The sequence below is a fragment of the Protomyctophum bolini genome (assembly GCF_963924005.1).
Source record: "Protomyctophum bolini genome assembly, chromosome: 10".
Classification (NCBI taxonomy): domain Eukaryota; kingdom Metazoa; phylum Chordata; class Actinopteri; order Myctophiformes; family Myctophidae; genus Protomyctophum; species Protomyctophum bolini.
In genome coordinates, this window is record NC_137871.1 from 26,105,586 (window position 1) to 26,127,704 (window position 22,119).

The 22,119-nt window shown below is 41.3% G+C and overlaps 1 protein-coding gene across 1 annotated transcript in view; it reads left to right on the forward strand.

Annotated features, from left to right (window-relative positions):
- anxa5a (annexin A5a) overlaps positions 1 to 22,119 on the forward strand; it is a gene marked incomplete at its 3' end in the record, with an annotated part of 34,681 nt that overhangs the window by 11,444 nt on the left and 1,118 nt on the right. The window contains exons 3-10 of the mRNA XM_080774136.1: positions 3,678 to 3,791; positions 6,724 to 6,814; positions 8,215 to 8,294; positions 9,009 to 9,059; positions 11,706 to 11,799; positions 12,469 to 12,564; positions 13,055 to 13,113; positions 14,620 to 14,742. Coding sequence (XP_080630262.1) covers positions 3,678 to 3,791; positions 6,724 to 6,814; positions 8,215 to 8,294; positions 9,009 to 9,059; positions 11,706 to 11,799; positions 12,469 to 12,564; positions 13,055 to 13,113; positions 14,620 to 14,742 — 708 coding nt within the window. The remainder of the gene's footprint in view (positions 1 to 3,677; positions 3,792 to 6,723; positions 6,815 to 8,214; positions 8,295 to 9,008; positions 9,060 to 11,705; positions 11,800 to 12,468; positions 12,565 to 13,054; positions 13,114 to 14,619; positions 14,743 to 22,119) is intronic.

Consider the following 22,119-nt stretch of genomic DNA (forward strand, 5'->3'; position numbering starts at 1 on the left):
GTCATGTTATCACCGTAAATGCCGTTGTGAATCAGGCCCTATATGTTGACGTAACGGAAATGGGCGTCAAATAAGTGAACTTGAACTCTTAAAGCCTGGTCATTATAACGACAGTGTACATAGTAAATAGATAATATAGAAACGTAGTAAATAGATAATATAATGCATAGTAAATAGATAATATAGAAAATATGGCAGACAAAGTTTATATGTACGTATAGTTTCATTAAATAGATATTCCACTGTTACTTTCTTAGCTTACGTATGTTTCATGATAAATGTTTTTATGTGATGTATTCCCATGCTTTTTGTTCTTGCTTAATGTAAATCGCTCTGGATTAAGAGCGTCTGCTAAATGCCTAAATTGTAAATTGTTGAATGGGAGTGAATGGGAGTGACAGTCCCATAGTAACAGTACCTCCCATTCACCGAACCTTGAGACCCCCAAAGACTCCCCCGGGGACGCTACATGATTCAAATGAGACCACCCCCATCCAAAACGGTAGAGAAATGACAGAGTTACAATTTGGGGTTCCCTGGGGGTCCCTGGGGGCCCCCCAACCTTGGGACCCCCAAAGACTCCCCCGGGGACGCGACACGATTCAAATGAGAGCACCCCCATCCAAAACGGTAGAGAAATAACAGAGTTACAATTTGGGGGTCCCTGGGGGTCCCTGGGGGCCCCCCAACCTTGGGACCCCCAAAGACTCCCCCGGGGACGCGACACGATTCAAATGAGACCACCCCCATCCAAAACGGTAGAGAAATAACAGAGTTACAATTTGGGGTTCCCTGGGGGTCCCTGGGGGCCCCCCAACCTTGGGACCCCCAAAGACTCCCCCGGGGACGCTACATGATTCAAATGAGACCACCCCCATCCAAAACGGTAGAGAAATGACAGAGTTACAATTTGGGGTTCCCTGGGGGTCCCTGGGGGCCCCCCAACCTTGAGACCCCCAAAGACTCCCCCGGGGACGCTACATGATTCAAATGAGACCACCCCCATCCAAAACGGTAGAGAAATGACAGAGTTACAATTTGGGGTTCCCTGGGGGTCCCTGGGGGCCCCCCAACCTTGGGACCCCCAAAGACTCCCCCGGGGACGCGACACGATTCAAATGAGACCACCCCCATCCAAAACGGTAGAGAAATAACAGAGTTACAATTTGGGGGTCCCTGGGGATCCCTGGGGGCCCCCCAACCTTGGGACCCCCAAAGACTCCCCCGGGGACGCGACACGATTCAAATGAGACCACCCCCATCCAAAACGGTAGAGAAATAACAGAGTTACAATTTGGGGGTCCCTGGGGGTCCCTGAGGGCCCCCCAACCTTGAGACCCCCAAAGACTCCCCCGGGGACGCTACATGATTCAAATGAGACCACCCCCATCCAAAACGGTAGAGAAATGACAGAGTTACAATTTGGGGTTCCCTGGGGGTCCCTGGGGGCCCCCCAACCTTGGGACCCCAAAAGACTCCCCCGGGGACGCGACACGATTCAAATGAGACCACCCCCATCCAAAACGGTAGAGAAATAACAGAGTTACAATTTGGGGGTCCCTGGGGGCCCCCCAACCTTGAGACCCCCAAAGACACCCCCGGGGACGCGACACGATTCAAATGAGACCACCCCCATCCAAAACGGTAGAGAAATGACAGAGTTACAATTTGGGGTTCCCTGGGGGTCCCTGGGGGCCCCCCAACCTTGGGACCCCCAAAGACTCCCCCGGGGACGCGACACGATTCAAATGAGACCACCCCCATCCAAAACGGTAGAGAAATAACAGAGTTACAATTTGGGGTTCCCTGGGGGTCCCTGGGGGCCCCCCAACCTTGGGACCCCCAAAGACTCCCCCGGGGACGCGACACGATTAAAATGAGACCACCCCCATCCAAAACGGTTGAGAAATGACACAGTTACCATTTGGGGGTCCCTGGAGGGTCTCGGGGGTCCCCGAACTTTGAGACCCCCAAAGACGGTGGCGGGGCGGCAGGGGTGCCGGCATGTGCCAGACGGTGCCGGCATGTGTGCCGGGAAGTGCCGGCACGTGCCGGAAGGTGCCGGCACGTGCCGGGAGGTGCCTGCACGTGCCGGGAGGTGCCGGCACGTGCCGGGAGGTGCCGGCACGTGCCGGGAGGTGCCGGCACGTGCCGGGAGTGCCGGCACGTGCCGGGAAGTGCCGGCACGTGCCGGGAGGTGCCGGCACGTGCCGGGAGGTGCCGGCACGTGCCGGGAGGTGCCGGCACGTGCCGGGAGGTGCCGGCACGTGCCGGGAAGTGCCGGCACGTGCCGGGAGGTGCCGGCACGTGCCGGGAGGTGCCGGCACGTGCCGGGAAGTGCCGGCACGGGCCGGGAGGTGCCGGCACGGGCCGGGAGGTGCCGGCACGTGCCGGTGGGTGGCGGGGGGGTCCCTGTGGGTCCCCGAACCTTGAGACCCCCAAAGACGGGGGTCCTTGGGGGGTCTCGGGGGGTCCATGGGGGTCCCCGAACCTTGAGATTCCCAAAGACAGTGGCAGGGCGGCAGGGGTGCCGGCATGTGCCGGCATGTGCCGGCATGTGCCAGGAAGTGCCGGCACGTGCCGGAAGTGCCGGAAGGTGCCGGCACGTGCCGGGAGGTGTGCGGCACGTGCCGGGAGGTGTGCGGCAGTGCCGTGGCTGCTGCCGGTGCCGGAGAATGCACTCACTGTCTCTCATTCACACTCACAACAAAAACACGTACTGTAAGTGCATGCCCTCATAGTACTGTACAAAGCTCCATGCATATACTGTAGGCCTACACATGCCAATATGAGCCACACAAGAATATGAGCACACACACACACACACACACACACACACACACACACACACACACACACACACACACACGCCCGCATGCATTATATAGGGACACGTGATTCCTTCTCCCTCTCTTCTTTGAGAACACTCACCACCACCAGGAATGCCCAAATCTGTGATTAACTGCATAAAAATCAATTTTAGACGCAGCCCTCAATGAGTGAGGTGATGCTGGGTGTATAGTTTATAGGGCAATACCCTATAGTAAATATTGTTTACTTTTCTAGGTTATGCTTGTTTTAGGGTTAGATGGAAGTACAAATGTCTCAATCTCAATCTCTCGGAGCTCTTTAAACCTCAAACCTCAAAACCCTTTGACTTTGGTTATTATCCTTTTTTGAACGATAGCGAAAGGATGCCTTGTCCTAGAACGTTTTAGAGACTGACTACTATTGGTTGTGCATTAAGGAATTGGTGGAAGGATGAAAAAGGATGTGATATTGTTGTACTTTTTCCACAAGTGATCCCATAGTGTCTCCTTCTCCTTCTGGGTAGTATGTGGTAGTAATAACAGCAGCAGCTGTATTTGTGTTGCTATGTTACTATTACTTGTTTTATATTGTATTATATCTCTGCTGTCTGGAGGAAACCTAATAACTCCAAAACGTAATTTTTTCAGGAAATGATAGATTATAAATTTTTAATAGAAATGAATAAAACCTTATTCTATATATTTTTTAATAACAGTTTGTGTTTTTTACTACTTTCCATTGGTTCAATATTTCCGAAACAACACACGGACGTAATAGCACTGATTTATAAAAAATAAAAAAAACCCTAAAAAATGGAGTTATGAGGTTTCCTCCGGACAGCAACGCCATCATTAATTTGTCCACAGGATCTTGAAAAGGCTCTGAAATCGGAGTTAGGAGGGCTGTTTGAGGACCTCATTGTGGCCTTGATGTTACCGACCATCCAGTACGATGCTGCTAAACTGCACAAGGCCCTGAAGGTAACTATTTTTAGAGTAATGCTTGAATTATACTTAATTGCGTCATGGCTGTGTCACTCACGGATATAGCCATTCTACAAGCTCACAATGTGTTGATTGAGGCTTGTGAAGCGGATAATTTTGGCCTTCTACGTCTCTTAATCAGGCTTATCATTATGTTCTTCAAAGTGATGTTCTTTTCTAGGACAGACACATCATGTTGCCTTATTTCATTTAATGGAAAGATATAAATGAGTACAGGCCACAAATGAGTCCAAATCAAGATTTCCAGAAAGGTGACAAGAAGATAAACATGACAATGACAACATTTCATTCATTAAATACAAATTTTAGTGTGGAGAACTCGCCAGTTTACCAAGTTTACCAAATTCTTCATCAATATCTTCATCGTTATGCTAAGATGCTGTCTTCATCAGTGTATGTCAAACTCACAGATGTTATAGTTAATTTCCAAAGTGATCAAATTATTAGGTGAATACCAGTATGTGAATACCAATGATAAGTAGGCCTACCATTTCAGGATATTGTTTACTAATGAATTTCATTGTTTCGGTACTTTTGTGTTTAAACTTTTATTATTCCTATACGTTCTCTAGTGTTAACTCTAAACTATCCTCTCTCTCTCTCAATTCAATGCAATTTAAATGAAGGTGAAGTCAAACTAAAATGCACTAAACCGCGGCGAGTTGGTAAACTGGCGAGTTCTCTGGATATACCGGACATTGCGGACAAATACATGAAGGCATAATGTTTACAATATACTGCTGCATTGGCAACGAACAATGCAGCACAGTATCGTACATACAGTAGAGTCACAACAACAACAAGCAATATACTGTACGGGTGACGGCAGGATTTAATAATGATGACTTCCCTCTAGACCACATTGTAATGACAGCCATTATTCATGTGCCTTCAGGACTATGCTGGGTTAGAGGTCAGGGCAGTTTGTCTTTGAGCTGCTACAGTATATTGCCCTCCACTGTGTCCCAAACAGTGGCTCAGGACCCATTTGTGTGTCATGGTGGACACATTTTCTGGGTCGCGGGGATAATTTCCCTTTATAATTTTGTTTCCCATTATATGTTGTTTTTAATTATTATTATTTGGGCGGGCGGGCAAGGAGAAAATATTAAAAAAAAAAAAAATCATGAATAAATGAAAAAAGAAAATCCATAGATAATAATATTTAATGAACAATTTGTATTATTTTTTATTAATTAATAAAACAATTTAAAAAAACTTTAATAGTAGAAAATATCTGATCTACAAGCTCACAACATGGCGCAAAGCAACATGTTGTGAGCTTGTAGATCTACTATTTTCACTTTTGGGTCTTGAGCTAAATCATCAGGGAACCACTGACTGCACTGCTCTATTATTATCTCTGTGTATAGGTGGTACAGATGGGGATACCATATCCCGCTCTTGGCGGGAACCCCATTTGGTGTTTTTAGCATCATGTTATACTTTAGCTATTGAAAAATAGCAGATCTACAAGCTCATAGTACAGCACCGAGTGCCGCGCTGCGAGCTTGTAGGTCTGCTATTTTCTAAGTGTGGCGCAAATCTTTGAATATAAATTTTATATTCTTTCAGAGCGAAGGTTTTTAACTCAAATCTTTGCTTCTGGGGGGGAGGTCTGTGGAACATCATATTTTCAGATGGGGGTCGGAGGCCAAATACATATATTTTTGGGCGTCCTTGACGTGAAATATTGAGAACCACTGACATAGAAACATGAGGTTTTTCAGAAAACTGTCAGGATTTAGAAGCCATTTTTTAAAATCGTCCTCAGGTCTAAATGTGTTATTATGCGACGGTTGGTTTATATGTATTCATGAACTCCATGAGCATGATCCCTGCAGGGAGCTTAATTTGACAACTATGGACTGTAGAAAGTCCTACTGTAAGGCCTCTTGTTTGGGAGACGACAGGGGCCAAAATAAAGCAAACAAATCAATATGCAGGTTAAAAGCTAATAAAAAAAACCCAACCATTTGAATGAAAATTGCTGGACGGATGAAAAAGAATGCGATGTTGTTGTAATGACAGCCATTATTCATGTGGCCTTCAGGGCAATGCTGGGTTAGGTCAGGGCAGCTGTTTGTCTTTGAGCTACTCTATTATTGTCTCTGTGTAGTCGATGGGACGGATGGGTTGGTTGGTTCGGTATACAGTATGTATTTATGTGAGCCCTGGGAGGTACTGAGGACCTGAGGACGATTTTACAAATGTCTTTCAATCCTGACAGTTTTCTTGAAAAATCCACTTTCTATGTCAGTCGTTCTCATACATTTTCATGTCAAGGACCCCCAAAAATATATGTATGTGGCCGCCGACCCCCATCTGAAAATATGTTGTTCCAGGGACCTCCCCAGAAGCTAATATTTGAGTTGAAAATGTTCGCTCTGAAAGAATATATATTCAAATATTTGCACTATACATTTTCACAATTTTACAAAAATCTATATTTATTTTAGTTTAACAATGTAAAGAATCAGCCATCATGCAAACTCTCTTCTATGCCATTGCAATGTAATATGCAGTTAATTATTTGTTTGTTGCTTTCTACTCTCCAAATTACACGTCTCTCAATACCAACATTGTTGGCAGGGATTTCAAACTAGATTTTTCAAACTTTCTTTCATTCAACAACCGTGCTAATGTTGCAGGGAGAGAAAGACTGTAGCTCAAATCCCTGCCATTAACGGTGCATTTTCGAAGTTTCCGACTGCTCGCCTTCGAGATATATGCAGGTCAAATAAGTAGACAGAAATGGTGTCATCTATAGTAAGCATTAATGAGGACAGGACCGAAATATGGAGATGTGGTTGGGAAAACAAATGGTCTCATATGCGTCACTCGTCTAGAAAAACATCTCAGCTGACGCTCTGCAGATTTCATCCAGATGTTCTGCTTGGTTCTCCAGGGAGCCGGTACTGATGACGAGGTGCTGATTGAGATTCTGGCCTCGAGGAACAATGAAGAGATCAAGAACATCTGCAAAGTCTACAAGAAAGGTACGCTTGTCTTGCGGCTCAGCAGAGGTGGAAAGTAACTAATTAAGCAAACATTAAGCAAAAATAGGCAAACATTTGGCAAAAATACAATCTCACAAGGTGTTGTGAAATTGTGGTCTTGTAATTTGGTTATTTTCAGCGTTTAATTTTGTGTCCAGGGAAAAATGAAGTTAGGCCAATATAAACTCTACACAGGGTATATATCATGTAGTCAACAACAGTATATAACTTAAGTTCTTTAATTGATCACTGGCATTAAAGTAAACTCATGACGGATTATTATTGAAGTTACTTTTATCTTTAAGGGAAACTCTAATGCGTTTGATGTGCATTTCAGTGAATTGTTGATTGTTACCTATTAGAAACAACAATATTAATAGTACAATAATCCATTCAGGCATTTCCCTTTCTGTCTGTGTCAGCGTTTATCTGTGCTCCTACAATTAACTATCGAACAAAGTAGTTTTGTCATCATTATTACTGAGTGTAAAAACAGATAAGAGTTGTTATCCCATTCTGGGCGGGAACCCCTTTTGGTGTTTTAAGCATTAAGTTATACTTTAGCTATTGAAAAATAGCAGATCTACAAGCTCATAGCGCGGCACTCGGTGCCGCGCTATGAACTTGTGGTCTGCTATTTTTGAAAAATCTTGAAAATGTGCCTCAAATCTTTGAATATATATTCTTTCAGAGTTTCAGTTTTTAACTCAAATCTTTGCTTCTGGTGGGTCCCTGGAACAACATATTCTCAGATGGGGGTCGGCGGCATATTACATATAATCTTTGGGGTCCTTGACATGAAATATTGAGAACCACTGATATAGAAACATGAGGTTTTTCAGAAGAAATTACATTTTAAAAATACATTTTTCAGTCTGGCCTAAATGGGTAATTAGCACTTGACTGTGGGCAATATCGTTTTCTTTTTTCTGGTACGTTATCAGCACCCTTTTATTTTCCACTGGAATAGCTGAGTAGTTATGTACGTCACTGGCAAATCAAGTGTAATGAAAACCTTAGCATCTTGGGGCACTATCATAAATAGTATATACCTTACGTAACCTGTATTGAATCATGACGAAAACAACATACCATTGTACCATTGTGGGAACTGCTCTATGCTTTTATGTGACTGGGGGGTGGGGGGGGGGGTACACAATTCATACTAGCAATGCACCAAGGCACGAGGGGCCAGAGCCAAAAAGACTACAGTATATGAGCCGGACAGAAGAGAAGGCCAGGCCATCCGCTAGCTTTGCTAATCGAATATGTGCGGTCGGTCGGAGACCTTCTGAAAAACAGAAGCTTGGCCCACTTGGGTCGATTGCAACCTTTGATGGCTGCCGTTAGTGAGAAGTGTAAGCAATCTTCCTTCCCTTCTTCTCTTGTTTCCTTCCTAGAGTATTCTAACAAGCTGGAAAAAGATATCTGCGGAGACACCTCAGGACACTACCAAAAACTACTGGTGATCCTATGCCAGGTAAGGAGAATGTGACGACGAGAGGGCTGGGGGGGGGGCAGGGGGGGGTAAGAGGGAGGGCGGTGGAAAGACGTATACGAGGCGGGTGACAGCGATTAAGTGAGAGAGAGGGTGAACAGGAGAGGACAGCTGGAACCACAGATCTTTCCTTTCCTGTTAATTAGAGTCTCTAATCAGGATGCCATTAGAAAGTCATTTGAGGTTTGGGTGGAAATTAGGGAATGAAGGAGAAGGGGGTTGGAGGAGTACGTGCCACTATAACTATGACGCTGTAAATGTCAAGACATGGTGGAAAGGGAGGAGGGGTAGGGAGGGAGTAAAGGGGGAACAGAATTATTAGGAGATGGCAGAGGAAACCCGAGGGTGATCGAGGGAGCAGGGGAGAGAGTGATGATACACTATACAATCTCCACGTCTCAGGTGTAAGTTGGTATTAGAGGCAGAAATGTAATCATGGATCGTATGCCACTCATATAGTAATGTAATCTCCCTTTGGTCGCCTGATCTGACAAGCATGAGATCACTTCACCACGTTTCCAATCACGTCTGACCTTCTGCTTTCTGTAGTACATCGGTCAATCTACTTTGGTAAATCTGTTTGTTTGTGTCTGTCTGACTCTGTCTGTCTGTCTGTCTGTCTGTCTGTCTGTCTGTCTGTCTGTCTGTCTGTCTGTCTGTCTGTCTGTCTGTCTGTGTATTGATTTCGCCATCAAGGGCAGCAGAGAGGAGGAGGTAGAAGAAGACAAGGTTGAGAAAGACGCCAAGGTAAGGACCTAAAGCGACACAGTTTTAAATTCAAATTCAGATTTTAGTTTAGCATTTTTCAATAATACTTAAAATGCAGGGGGACAACACGGAAGGCTTATTTCTAAGTTTTGCATAATCTGACTCATAAAGTCACTCATTATGGTTAAACAGTGCCCCCTGTCACTTGTGAAAAGCAATCGAACCTCAATGTGATGTCACCACAGCTCCCCCTATTAACTGTCCCACTCTAAAACAGCAAAAAAAAAAAAAACTGCAGACCTTGTCTGAACTTACGGTGGTCTGAGTTATGGCTATAGCCCATATCGTACGGCATACTATAGCACGCCGTTTTTCATCATTTTTGAGGATTTGAAAAAAATGAAAAAATGAAAAAAACGATGGGTTATAACCCATGTTTTTTTAAATTTTGAAAAAAAAAGTTATCCTCGTTTCTCATCATTTTGGACCATGGGCTATAGCCCATATTGTACGGCATACTATAGCACGCCGTTATTCATCATTTTTGAGGATTTAAAAAAAAAATGAAAAAAACAATGGGTTATAGCCCATGTTTTTTGAAATTTTGAAAAAAAAAGTAATCCTCGTTTCTCATTATTTTGGACCATGGGCTATAGCCCATATCTTACGGCATACTATAGCACGCCGTTTTTCATCATTTTTGAGGATTTGAAAAAAAAGAAAAAAACGATGGGTTATAGCCCATGTTTTTTGAAATTTTGAAAAAAAAGTTATCCTCGTTTCTCATCATTTTGGACCATGGGCTATAGCCCATATCGTACGGCATACTATAGCACGCCGTTTTTCATCATTTTTGAGGATTTGAAAAAACGATGGGTTATAGCCCATGTTTTTTAAAATTTTGAAAAAAAAAGTTATCCTCGTTTCTCATCATTTTTTACTATGGGCTATAGCCCATATCGTACGGCATACTATAGCATGCCGTTTTTCATCATTTTTGAGGATTTGAAAAAAATGAAAAAATGACAAAAAAAAGGATGGGTTATAGCCCATGTTTTTTGAAATTTTGAAAAAAAAAGTTATCCTCGTTTCTCATCATTTTGGACCATGGGCTATAGCCCATATCGTACTCCAGGCTCACTAACTAGGAGTACTAGAAATTGGATTGTATTTCCACCCCTTTGCTTGGTACCGGGATAGTAGGAGGCCAAGGAGCTGGGATGGCTCAATATGCCCCCATCTAGGTCTCTGACTGTCGCTCACAGAGGCCACCTTTTCTGCAAAAGCCGAGGGTTGCAACATGAATGAATGAGCCTGTATGCATATCAAGGCTTCACCTTGCTATATGACCTGCAGGTGTTAAGTGATGTGTGCGTGTGACTGTGACGTTTAAATAGCGTCCCACCAGAGATCAAATCACCAATGCAACACTGTGAGAGTCAACTCGCAGCTAGTCGTCGCAACTATAGTCGCGACTCGCAAGTCATGTCACCTCTCTGTAATTTAATTCATCCAGGACCATTATCCATTCCATTCTCTGTTGGACTGCTTCAGGACATCTGACAGTATAGCCTATGCCTACAGACTACAATACTTAACAGGTCACACGTGGACCATTGATATGCATTATGCACAAGTCAGCAGCTTGGTAAAAGATGCGGATGGGACAGCCAATTGTTGTCGGAGGAGCAGATTACTTTTCTTACCTCCGTCTTTCAGCAGCCTAACCTGCACGGGCAAGAGCTCTATATTGACCTGCCCAGTTGCCCAACAGAGAACAGACGCTACGCTTCTGCTTGGCGCGTCGTATAGGACGCGTTTACTCGTAAACACGTGTTGTACCTGTGCGTGCGTGTGAAAAAAATACTGGGCCTACGCCATGGTAGAGAGCCCTCAGCGCATCCTCAACTTTTGTTTGCGTCCCTTCACCTTATTTTTGGCTCTTCTCCAGGGCGATGCCATTGCCCTTCTCTATACAGCTTCATTAGACTGGGCTCTTCTCCAGGGCGGTGCCATTGCCCTTCTCTATACAGCTTCATTAGACTGCAGGTGTAATGTGGGTATAGTCGGTTTGGTGCCAGATTTAGCAGGAAACTAGATATGTTGGAGACAGTGAGAGTGGGTTCATTATTAGGACTATTCGGATTATTACCTCCAAACACAGATGCTTTGCAATAGCTCCATATGCAAGAGAGAGCTATTTTAAAGAAAATAAAGTATGTTTTAAAATTGCCATATAACGATGGCATGGCCAAAAATAATTAAATTGGAAACTCAAATTGGAAACTTTTAAAATGTCAACATGTTATCTTATCAGTAGTACCAGCTGTTGCTGGAAGATGGTCTCCAGAGAGCTATAGAGATGCAAAGGCCATGGGAGCTCTGGGCAGTCTTAGATTAATGAGAGATCAATAGATTTAGAGACATCCTGATGGAATGGAAAATCCTGTTTGTTCAGAACCATTTCTGTGTCATTGAATTTTGATCTGAATACAAAATGTCCTTACAAAAAAAATATATATATATAGTTTTTGTGTTTGTGTTTGTGTGTGTGTGTGTGTGTGTGTGTGTGTGTGTGTGTGTGTGTGTGTGTGTGTGTGTGTGTGTGTGTGTGTGTGTGTGTGTGTGTGTGTGTGTGTGTGTGTGTGTGTGTGTGTGTGTGTGTGTGTGTGTGTGTCATTTCAGGACTTGTTTAAAGCTGGCGAGGGCAAGGTTGGCACAGATGAGGAGAGATTTGTCAACATCCTTGGCAACAGGAGCTTTGAGCATCTTAGATTAGGTGTGTGTGTGTGTGTGGGGGGGGGGGGGGGGGGGGTGTTGTGCATTCATGTGTGCGTGCATGACATTGATTGATTGAATAATTGACAGTTTAAGAGTACAGCAGTGTGTTTAAAAAAGCCAAATGCATAATCGCAAAAAAGCAAATTAAAGGCTTGTTTCCTGTGGCCCAGGTAAACATACAACATCAAGACAAGCAACAATATGGAAAAAAAAATTAAGACACGCATACAAAATAATATATAGAATATGCATTTCAGGGTCACGGTGACACAGTCTGTATAGTGTTGTCGCCTCAAAGCTAGAAGGTCCTGGGTTCGATTCCCGCTGGGGACATTGAAGGGGCACATTTTCTTCTCATACAACAAAAAACGAAAATAGCAAAAAAAAGGAATTTTATTGAATTTTGAAAGTTTTTGAAATCTATACAGTATTTAACTTCCCTATTCTGGGATATGCGTTCAGCAACAAATAACAGCGAAGCTCACAACATGTTGCACTATGACATTGTGAGCTTGTATATCGGTGGGACTTCAAAAGCAGAGGCATGGATTTCGCCCATCATCATCATCCATAGCACATCAAAACCTCATAATTGTAGTTTAGATCGCTGAGTTGGAATAACCTCCACAGTTCCACACCCAATGTCATTGTCTCGTTTCCCCCACAGTGATGGCTGCCTACAAGAAGATATCTGGGAATGAACTTATAGATATTATTGAAGGCGAGACCACTGGGAACTTGGAGAACTTGATGCTTGCTATCGGTAAGACCGTTGTTGTACTACTAGGGATCATGGTAGAGCCGTATACGTTTGTATATTTGAATGAAATACTGCAACTACATTGTTAGCCATTTATTTTATTGGGGACAGTTAGGCAGCACATCTGACAAGAAAATCTTTGCACATAATTATCGTCACCCTTTTTTTTCTTTTTTTCTTTTTACATCACAAAGCATCACAGAAACACAAACATAAAAGCAACAACGTACACCCCCCCCCCCCCCCAAAGAAACAAGGACAAACAAAGCCACTTTCAACCCTGTCACAAACTTGGGCATCTTGTGATTTATTTTTTTAATTAGCAAAAAAGATCTACAAGCGTTGTGAGATTGTATAGATGAGCTATATAAGTCTTTACACTGTAGGTGAAAGAGAGGTCAACGTGGCAAACATTTCACATTCAGTATTAATATCGTAACAATGGTTCATTCATTCATTCATTTATTCATTCAATCATTCACATTTCCCACAGTGAAATGTGCAAAGAGTGTCCCAGCCTATTTGGCAGAGGAATTACGTGCTTCTATGAGGGTAAGTATCTGTTTCCACACTATGTTCATATCGATAAGGCTACTATTATTGACCCACGACAAGTGCTAAAGTTGCTGCATTTGTTCCAAAGACAAGTTTAGTCTGACGAAGAGAAACAAAGAGACAGTTGCTGCTCAATCACTCTCTGATTGCATAATTTATTGATTGTATTCACTCATCCTGTCTTGGTCTTATCAAGTATCAAACCAGAGCTCGTGTTAGGTTCAATAAATTATAGGAACATGAGAAGTGGTGTGGACCGTGGAGTGTAAAAGAAAATAATAATCTGTGATTAACGCTCAAAGAACAAAAGTGGAAGATAAGATAACCATGATGGATGGAGAATGTTCAAATCTAGTCAAAGCTTAGCTGAGTATATAGTTAATTCAAGGGGGGGGGTTAGGGTTCTTGAAGACTCGTACGCTGAGTTGGCGGTGCTCAGATTTGAACCCTTGAACTTGTGATCCAAAAGTGAGAGCTTCACCTACTGAGCTATCCAGACACAATCACTTCTGTTCTATTGTAAACAGCAAAATCATTCAGTGTTTTTAATAACAATTGTATGTCCCCTGGTTTTGGGGATGTCATTATCCATTACTACAGTGTGTTTGCTGTTCATGTTTTCACACACAAACTTCTCTTCAACTGGGATTTCAGATAATGTTCCATATATTGTGTATAGAACGTTTCATACAAATTGCTCAAAAATCCAGGCAGAATATGCATTTTTCAAACTGCTCAAAATGGCGGAGGGCGGAGTTACTGGACAAAGTAATAGATGTGTTCCCCATGAGTCAAGGAACACGTGGGAACAAGACTTTTTGCCAAACGACTGGTTTTAGTGCTATTTGGCATGACCCTCTACCATACTCTAACTAAAGTTTCATAAGTATGTGACGCTGCATGTATGTATTATGGGCAGAAGAAGAATTTTCACAAAACAGCAATTTTCATTGGCTCATAAAACCTTCATTTATGCACTTAAAAATGTACTTTCGATTAGATGTAGAAACTTTCGTGCATTTTCATCAAAGATCCTGGGAGGAGAAAGATTTGAACAGTTTTCCATATAATTTAAAATGGCGGGTGATCAAAGGTCAGAGGTCAAAAGCAAGAACACGATACTTGTCAGCATGAGGAGACGCATGTTTGTATCGAAGTTTCATTGCCGACGGTCAAACGGTTCATGAGCTATGCGGGTTCAAAGTTTGCATCTTCAATTGAGTGCTATAGCGCCACCCTTTGGCAAATGGTCGTGGGCTTCGCATCCTCACCGTTTGGCATGTTTCGCGAAAACCGACTGCACGGTTCAGCCAGAACTGCTATTTTTGGCGGAAGGAGAAGAAAAAAACAGACAAAAGACAATAAGGGACCAAGAAGTCACTTCGGGTCTGGTCCCCTTAAAAATAAATCTGTTCACTTCTCTGACACTTGTCTTTCCTGTTGATATGCCGGTACTGTCAAATAAAAGCTGTTTCCAGCTGCTGATGTTGTGTTTGTGTGCAGCGTGCCGGGACCGATGACGGCACTCTGATGAGGATCATGGTGTCCAGGAGCGAGGCGGACATGCAGGACATCAAGGCCTACTTCACAAAGAAGTTTGGACAATCGCTCTATGCCTGTATCAAGGTACTGTACACCAGACCACAAAGTAATGATGGGTCTTACTAAAATGGTATGTAATCTCTGGGAATTTACCGAAAAAGTGAGTAATAATTGCAAATGGGTGTAGAATCTCTACTCCACTTCTTTCTCCCCCTCGACTTCCTTGACATCCGTCATCTATAACCCAATGCATTTCAAATCACTTGCTGGACATAATGGATATGCTTCAGTTCCACACCACTCATGTCAGAGCGGTGATGGAGAGAACAGTTGATTTCCTTCCAAAGCTTTGCTCAGATTTATTCAACAGATTTATTTGTTTTGCCCCCAAGATCAGTGCATTATTACTGTCTCCACCAGCCACGGCATGTGGAGAGTAGGCTACTCTGTCCGTGCGTGCGTGTGTACAGCTAATCTCCGGCAACGTTAATCCGGTCGATGCCAAACTTTTCACACACACTCCCTGGATGCCAACAACGAACCTCTGCCCAAAATGTTCCAGAACGGCCTGTTATAGCGCCACCATGAGGCAGCTTTTCACCATTTTTACTTATAACTGCACCGATCTGTGTGAAACGTTGCATGCACACTCCTCAGAGGCCAAGGACAAACCTTTGACCTGCATTTTTCACATCTGCCACAGCGCCACCATGAGGCCGACTTTTATGAAACACATTTTCTTACTCCTCCAGTTTTTGTCCAAAGATCCTGCAAATTGTTACACAGTATCTCTATAGTCAAGGCAGATCTGTCCGATATTTCATATTCCATCCTAATTGGCTAACATTGGCTTTCGAAGTTTGCAGGATTGGCCCATTTTGAACAAAATGTCTCAAATCATGAACGCAGTGTGCAATTTATGTATGTATGTGAAATATTTCACGCACTTTCCTACTAGGCTGAGGAATATATCCCACCCTTTTCACATTGGCCTGTTATAGTCAGAGCTTCATCGTTGGCATCCAGGGAGTGTGTGCAAAGTTTGGTATCGACCGGGTTAACGGTGCCGGAGATTAACAGACAGACGGACACACACACGGACGGAGTGCAAAACATACTCTCCCCATGCCTCGGGCTGGTGGAGACAATAAACAAACGCTTATAAAACACTATAAAACAAAGTTGTCAAAAGCCAATGAATCCAAGTGGAGACTACAAAACTCTCAAGCTGTATTAAAAGATACACGGTATAAACAACGTATGAAAAAATATCTAAAACGATCTTATAACAATATCATATTAACACTAAGATCTTATAATAATAATATATTAACACTAGTACTGTATTTGCGCGCTATAGTATGCCGTACGATATGGGCTATAGCCCACGGTCCAAAATGATGAGAAACGAGGCTAACTTTTTTTTTCAAAATTTCAAAAAACATGGGCTATAACCCATCGTTTTTGTCATTTCGTCATTTTTTTCAAATCTTCAAAAATGATGAAAAACTGCGCGCTATAGTATGCCGTACGATATGGGCTATAGCCCACGATCCAAAATGATGAGAAACGAGGCTAACTTTTTTTTTCAAAATTTCAAAAAACATGGGCTATAACCCATCGTTTTTGTCATTTTTTCATTTTTTTCAAATCCTCAAAAATGATGAAAAACGGCGCGCTATAGTATGCCGTACGATATGGGCTATAGCCCACGGTCCAAAATGATGAGAAACGAGGCTAACTTTTTTTTTCAAAATTTCAAAAAACATGGGCTATAACCCATCGTTTTTGTCATTTCGTCATTTTTTTCAAATCTTCAAAAATGATGAAAAACTGCGCGCTATAGTATGCCGTACGATATGGGCTATAGCCCACGGTCCAAAATGATGAGAAACGAGGCAAACTTTTTTTTTCAAAATTTCAAAAAACATGGGCTATAACCCATCGTTTTTGTCATTTTTTTATTTTTTTCAAATCCTCAAAAATGATGAAAAACGGCGCGCTATAGTATGCCGTACGATATGGGCTATAGCCCACGGTCCAAAATGATGAGAAACGAGGCTAACTTTTTTTTTCAAAATTTAAAAAAACATGGGCTATAACCCATCGTTTTTGTCATTTTTTAATTTTTTTCAAATCCTCAAAAATGATGAAAAACGGCGCGCTATAGTATGCCGTACGATATGGGCTATAGCCCACGGTCCAAAATGATGAGAAACGAGGCTAACTTTTTTTTTCAAAATTTCAAAAAACATGGGCTATAACCCATCGTTTTTGTCATTTCGTCATTTTTTTCAAATCTTCAAAAATTATGAAAAACTGCGCGCTATAGTATGCCGTACGATATGGGCTATAGCCCACGGTCCAAAATGATGAGAAACGAGGCAAACTTTTTTTTTCAAAATTTCAAAAAACATGGGCTATAACCCATCGTTTTTGTCATTTTTTCATTTTTTTCAAATCCTCAAAAATGATGAAAAACGGCGCGCTATAGTATGCCGTACGATATGGGCTATAGCCCACGGTCCAAAATGATGAGAAACGAGGCTAACTTTTTTTTCCAAAATGTCAAAAAACATGGGCTATAACCCATCGTTTTTGTCATTTTGTCATTTTTTTCAAATCTTCAAAAATTATGAAAAACTGCGCGCTATAGTATGCCGTACGATATGGGCTATAGCCCACGGTCCAAAATGATGAGAAACGAGGCTAACTTTTTTTTTCAAAATTTCAAAAAACATGGGCTAAAACCCATCGTTTTTGTCATTTTTTCATTTTTTTCAAATCCTCAAAAATGATGAAAAACGGCGCGCTATAGTATGCCGTACGATATGGGCTATAGCCCACGGTCCAAAATGATGAAAAACGAGGCTAACTTTTTTTTTCAAAATTTCAAAAAACATGGGCTATAACCCATCGTTTTTGTCATTTCGTCATTTTTTTCAAATCTTCAAAAATGATGAAAAACTGCGCGCTATAGTATGCCGTACGATATGGGCTATAGCCCACGGTCCAAAATGATGAGAAACGAGGCTAACTTTTTTTTTCAAAATTTCAAAAAACATGGGCTATAACCCATCGTTTTTGTCATTTTTTCATTTTTTTCAAAAATGATGAAAAACTGCGCGCTATAGTATGCCGTACGATATGGGCTATAGCCCACGGTCCAAAATGATGAGAAACGAGGCTAACTTTTTTTTTCAAAATTTCAAAAAACATGGGCTATAACCCATCGTTTTTGTCATTTTTTCCAAATCCTCAAAAATGATGAAAAACGGCGCGCTATAGTATGCCGTACGATATGGGCGATAGCCCACGGTCCAAAATGATGAGAAACGAGGCTAACTTTTTTTTTCAAAATTTCAAAAAACATGGGCTATAACCCATCGTTTTTGTCATTTCGTCATTTTTTTCAAATCTTCAAAAATGATGAAAAACTGCGCGCTATAGTATGCCGTACGATATGGGCTATAGCCCACGGTCCAAAATGATGAGAAACGAGGCTAACTTTTTTTTCCAAAATGTCAAAAAACATGGGCTATAACCCATCGTTTTTGTCATTTCGTCATTTTTTTCAAATCTTCAAAAATGATGAAAAACGGCGCGCTATAGTATGCCGTACGATATGGGCTATAGCCCACGGTCCAAAATGATGAGAAACGAGGCTAACTTTTTTTTTCAAAATTTCAAAAAACATGGGCTATAAGTTATAACCCATCGTTTTTGTCATTTCGTCATTTTTTTCAAATCTTCAAAAATGATGAAAAACGGCGCGCTATAGTATGCCGTACGATATGGGCTATAGCCCACGGTCCAAAATGATGAGAAACAAGGCTAACTTTTTTTTTCAAAATTTCAAAAAAACATGGGCTATAACCCATCGTTTTTGTCATTTCGTCATTTTTTTCAAATCTTCAAAAATGATGAAAAACGGCGTGCTATAGTATGCCGTACGATATGGGCTATAGCCCACGGTCCAAAATGATGAGAAACGAGGCTAACTTTTTTTTTCAAAATTTCAAAAAACATGGGCTATAACCCATCGTTTTTGTCATTTCGTCATTTTTTTCAAATCTTCAAAAATGATGAAAAACGGCGCGCTATAGTATGCCGTACGATATGGGCTATAGCCCACGGTCCAAAATGATGAGAAACGAGGCTAACTTTCTTTTCCAAAATGTCAAAAAACATGGGCTATAACCCAACGTTTTTGTCATTTCGTCATTTTTTTCAAATCTTCAAAAATGATGAAAAACGGCGCGCTATAGTATGCCGTACGATATGGGCTATAGCCCACGGTCCAAAATGATGAGAAACGAGGCTAACTTTTTTTTTCAAAATTTCAAAAAACATGGGCTATAACCCATTGTTTTTGTCATTTTTTCATTTTTTTAAAAAATGATGAAAAACTGCGCGCTATAGTATGCCGTACGATATGGGCTATAGCCCACGGTCCAAAATGATGAGAAACGAGGCTAACTTTTTTTTTCAAAATTTCAAAAAACATGGGCTATAACCCATCGTTTTTGTCATTTTTTCATTTTTTTCAAATCCTCAAAAATGATGAAAAACGGCGCGCTATAGTATGCCGTACGATATGGGCGATAGCCCACGGTCCAAAATGATGAGAAACGAGGCTAACTTTTTTTTTCAAAATTTCAAAAAACATGGGCTATAACCCATCGTTTTTGTCATTTCGTCATTTTTTTCAAATCTTCAAAAATGATGAAAAACTGCGCGCTATAGTATGCCGTACGATATGGGCTATAGCCCACGGTCCAAAATGATGAGAAACGAGGCTAACTTTTTTTTCCAAAATTTAAAAAAACATGGGCTATAACCCATCGTTTTTGTCATTTCGTCATTTTTTTCAAATCTTCAAAAATGATGAAAAACGGCGCGCTATAGTATGCCGTACGATATGGGCTATAGCCCACGGTCCAAAATGATGAGAAACGAGGCTAACTTTTTTTTCCAAAATTTCAAAAAACATGGGCTATAACCCATCGTTTTTGTCATTTCGTCATTTTTTTCAAATCTTCAAAAATGATGAAAAACGGCGCGCTATAGTATGCCGTACGATATGGGCTATAGCCCACGGTCCAAAATGATGAGAAACAAGGCTAACTTTTTTTTTCAAAATTTCAAAAAACATGGGCTATAACCCATCGTTTTTGTCATTTCGTCATTTTTTTCAAATCTTCAAAAATGATGAAAAACTGCGCGCTATAGTATGCCGTACGATATGGGCTATAGCCCACGGTCCAAAATGATGAGAAACGAGGCTAACTTTTTTTTCCAAAATTTCAAAAAACATGGGCTATAACCCATCGTTTTTGTCATTTCGTCATTTTTTTCAAATCTTCAAAAATGATGAAAAACGGCGTGCTATAGTATGCCGTACGATATGGGCTATAGCCCACGGTCCAAAATGATGAGAAACGAGGCTAACTTTTTTTTTCAAAATTTCAAAAAACATGGGCTATAACCCATCGTTTTTGTCATTTCGTCATTTTTTTCAAATCTTCAAAAATGATGAAAAACTGCGCGCTATAGTATGCCGTACGATATGGGCTATAGCCCACGGTCCAAAATGATGAGAAACGAGGCTTCGTCATTTTTTTCAAATCTTCAAAAATGATGGGTTATAGCCCATGTTTTTTGAAAAAAAAAGTTAGCCTCGTTTCTCATCATTTTGGACCGTGGGCTATAGCCCATATCGTACGGCATACTATAGCGCGCAGTTTTTCATCATTTTTGAAGATTTGAAAAAAATGACGAAATGACAAAAACGATGGGTTATAGCCCATGTTTTTTGAAATTTTGAAAAAAAAAGTTAGCCTCGTTTCTCATCATTTTGGACCGTGGGCTATAGCCCATATCGTACGGCATACTATAGCGCGCAGTTTTTCATCATTTTTGAAGATTTGAAAAAAATGACGAAATGACAAAAACGATGGGTTATAGCCCATGTTTTTTGAAATTTTGAAAAAAAATAGTTAGCCTCGTTTCTCATCATTTTGGACCGTGGGCTATAGCCCATATCGTACGGCATACTATAGCGTGCCGTTTTTCAACATTTTTGAGTATTTGAAAAAAATTAAAAAATGACAAAAACGATGGGTTATAGCCCATGTTTTTTGAAATTTTGAAAAAAAAAGTTAGCCTCGTTTCTCATCATTTTGGACCGTGGGCTATAGCCCATATCGTACGGCATACTATAGCGCGCCGTTTTTCATCATTTTTGAGGATTTGAAAAAAATGACGAAATTACAAAAACGATGGGTTATAGCCCATGTTTTTTGAAATTTTGAAAAAAAAAGTTAGCCTCGTTTCTCATCATTTTGGACCGTGGGCTATAGCCCATATCGTACGGCATACTATAGCGCGCCGTTTTTCATCATTTTTGAAGATTTGAAAAAAATGACGAAATGACAAAAACGATGGGTTATAGCCCATGTTTTTTGAAATTTTGGGAAAAAAAGTTAGCCTCGTTTCTCATCATTTTGGACCGTGGGCTATAGCCCATATCGTACGGCATACTATAGCGCGCCGTTTTTCATCATTTTTGAAGATTTGAAAAAAATGAAAAAATGACAAAAACGATGGGTTATAGCCCATGTTTTTTGAAATTTTGAAAAAAAAAGTTAGCCTCGTTTCTCATCATTTTGGACCGTGGGCTATAGCCCATATCGTACGGCATACTATAGCGCGCCGTTTTTCATCATTTTTGAAGATTTGAAAAAAATGACGAAATGACAAAAACGATGGGTTATAGCCCATGTTTTTTGAAATTTTGAAAAAAAAAGTTAGCCTCGTTTCTCATCATTTTGGACCGTGGGCTATAGCCCATATCGTACGGCATACTATAGCGCGCCGTTTTTCATCATTTTTGAGGATTTGAAAAAAATGAAAAAATGACAAAAACGATGGGTTATAGCCCATGTTTTTTGAAATTTTGAAAAAAAAAGTTAGCCTCGTTTCTCATCATTTTGGACCGTGGGCGATAGCCCATATCGTACGGCATACTATAGCGCGCAGTTTTTCATCATTTTTGAAGATTTGAAAAAAATGACGAAATGACAAAAACGATGGGTTATAGCCCATGTTTTTTTAAATTTTGAAAGAAAAAGTTAGCCTCGTTTCTCATCATTTTGGACCGTGGGCTATAGCCCATATCGTACGGCATACTATAGCGCGCCGTTTTTCAACATTTTTGAGGATTTGAAAAAAATTAAAAAATGACAAAAACGATGGGTTATAGCCCATGTTTTTTGAAATTTTGAAAAAAAAAGTTAGCCTCGTTTCTCATCATTTTGGACCGTGGGCTATAGCCCATATCGTACGGCATACTATAGCGCGCCGTTTTTCATCATTTTTGAGGATTTGAAAAAAATGACGAAATTACAAAAACGATGGGTTATAGCCCATGTTTTTTGAAATTTTGAAAAAAAAAGTTAG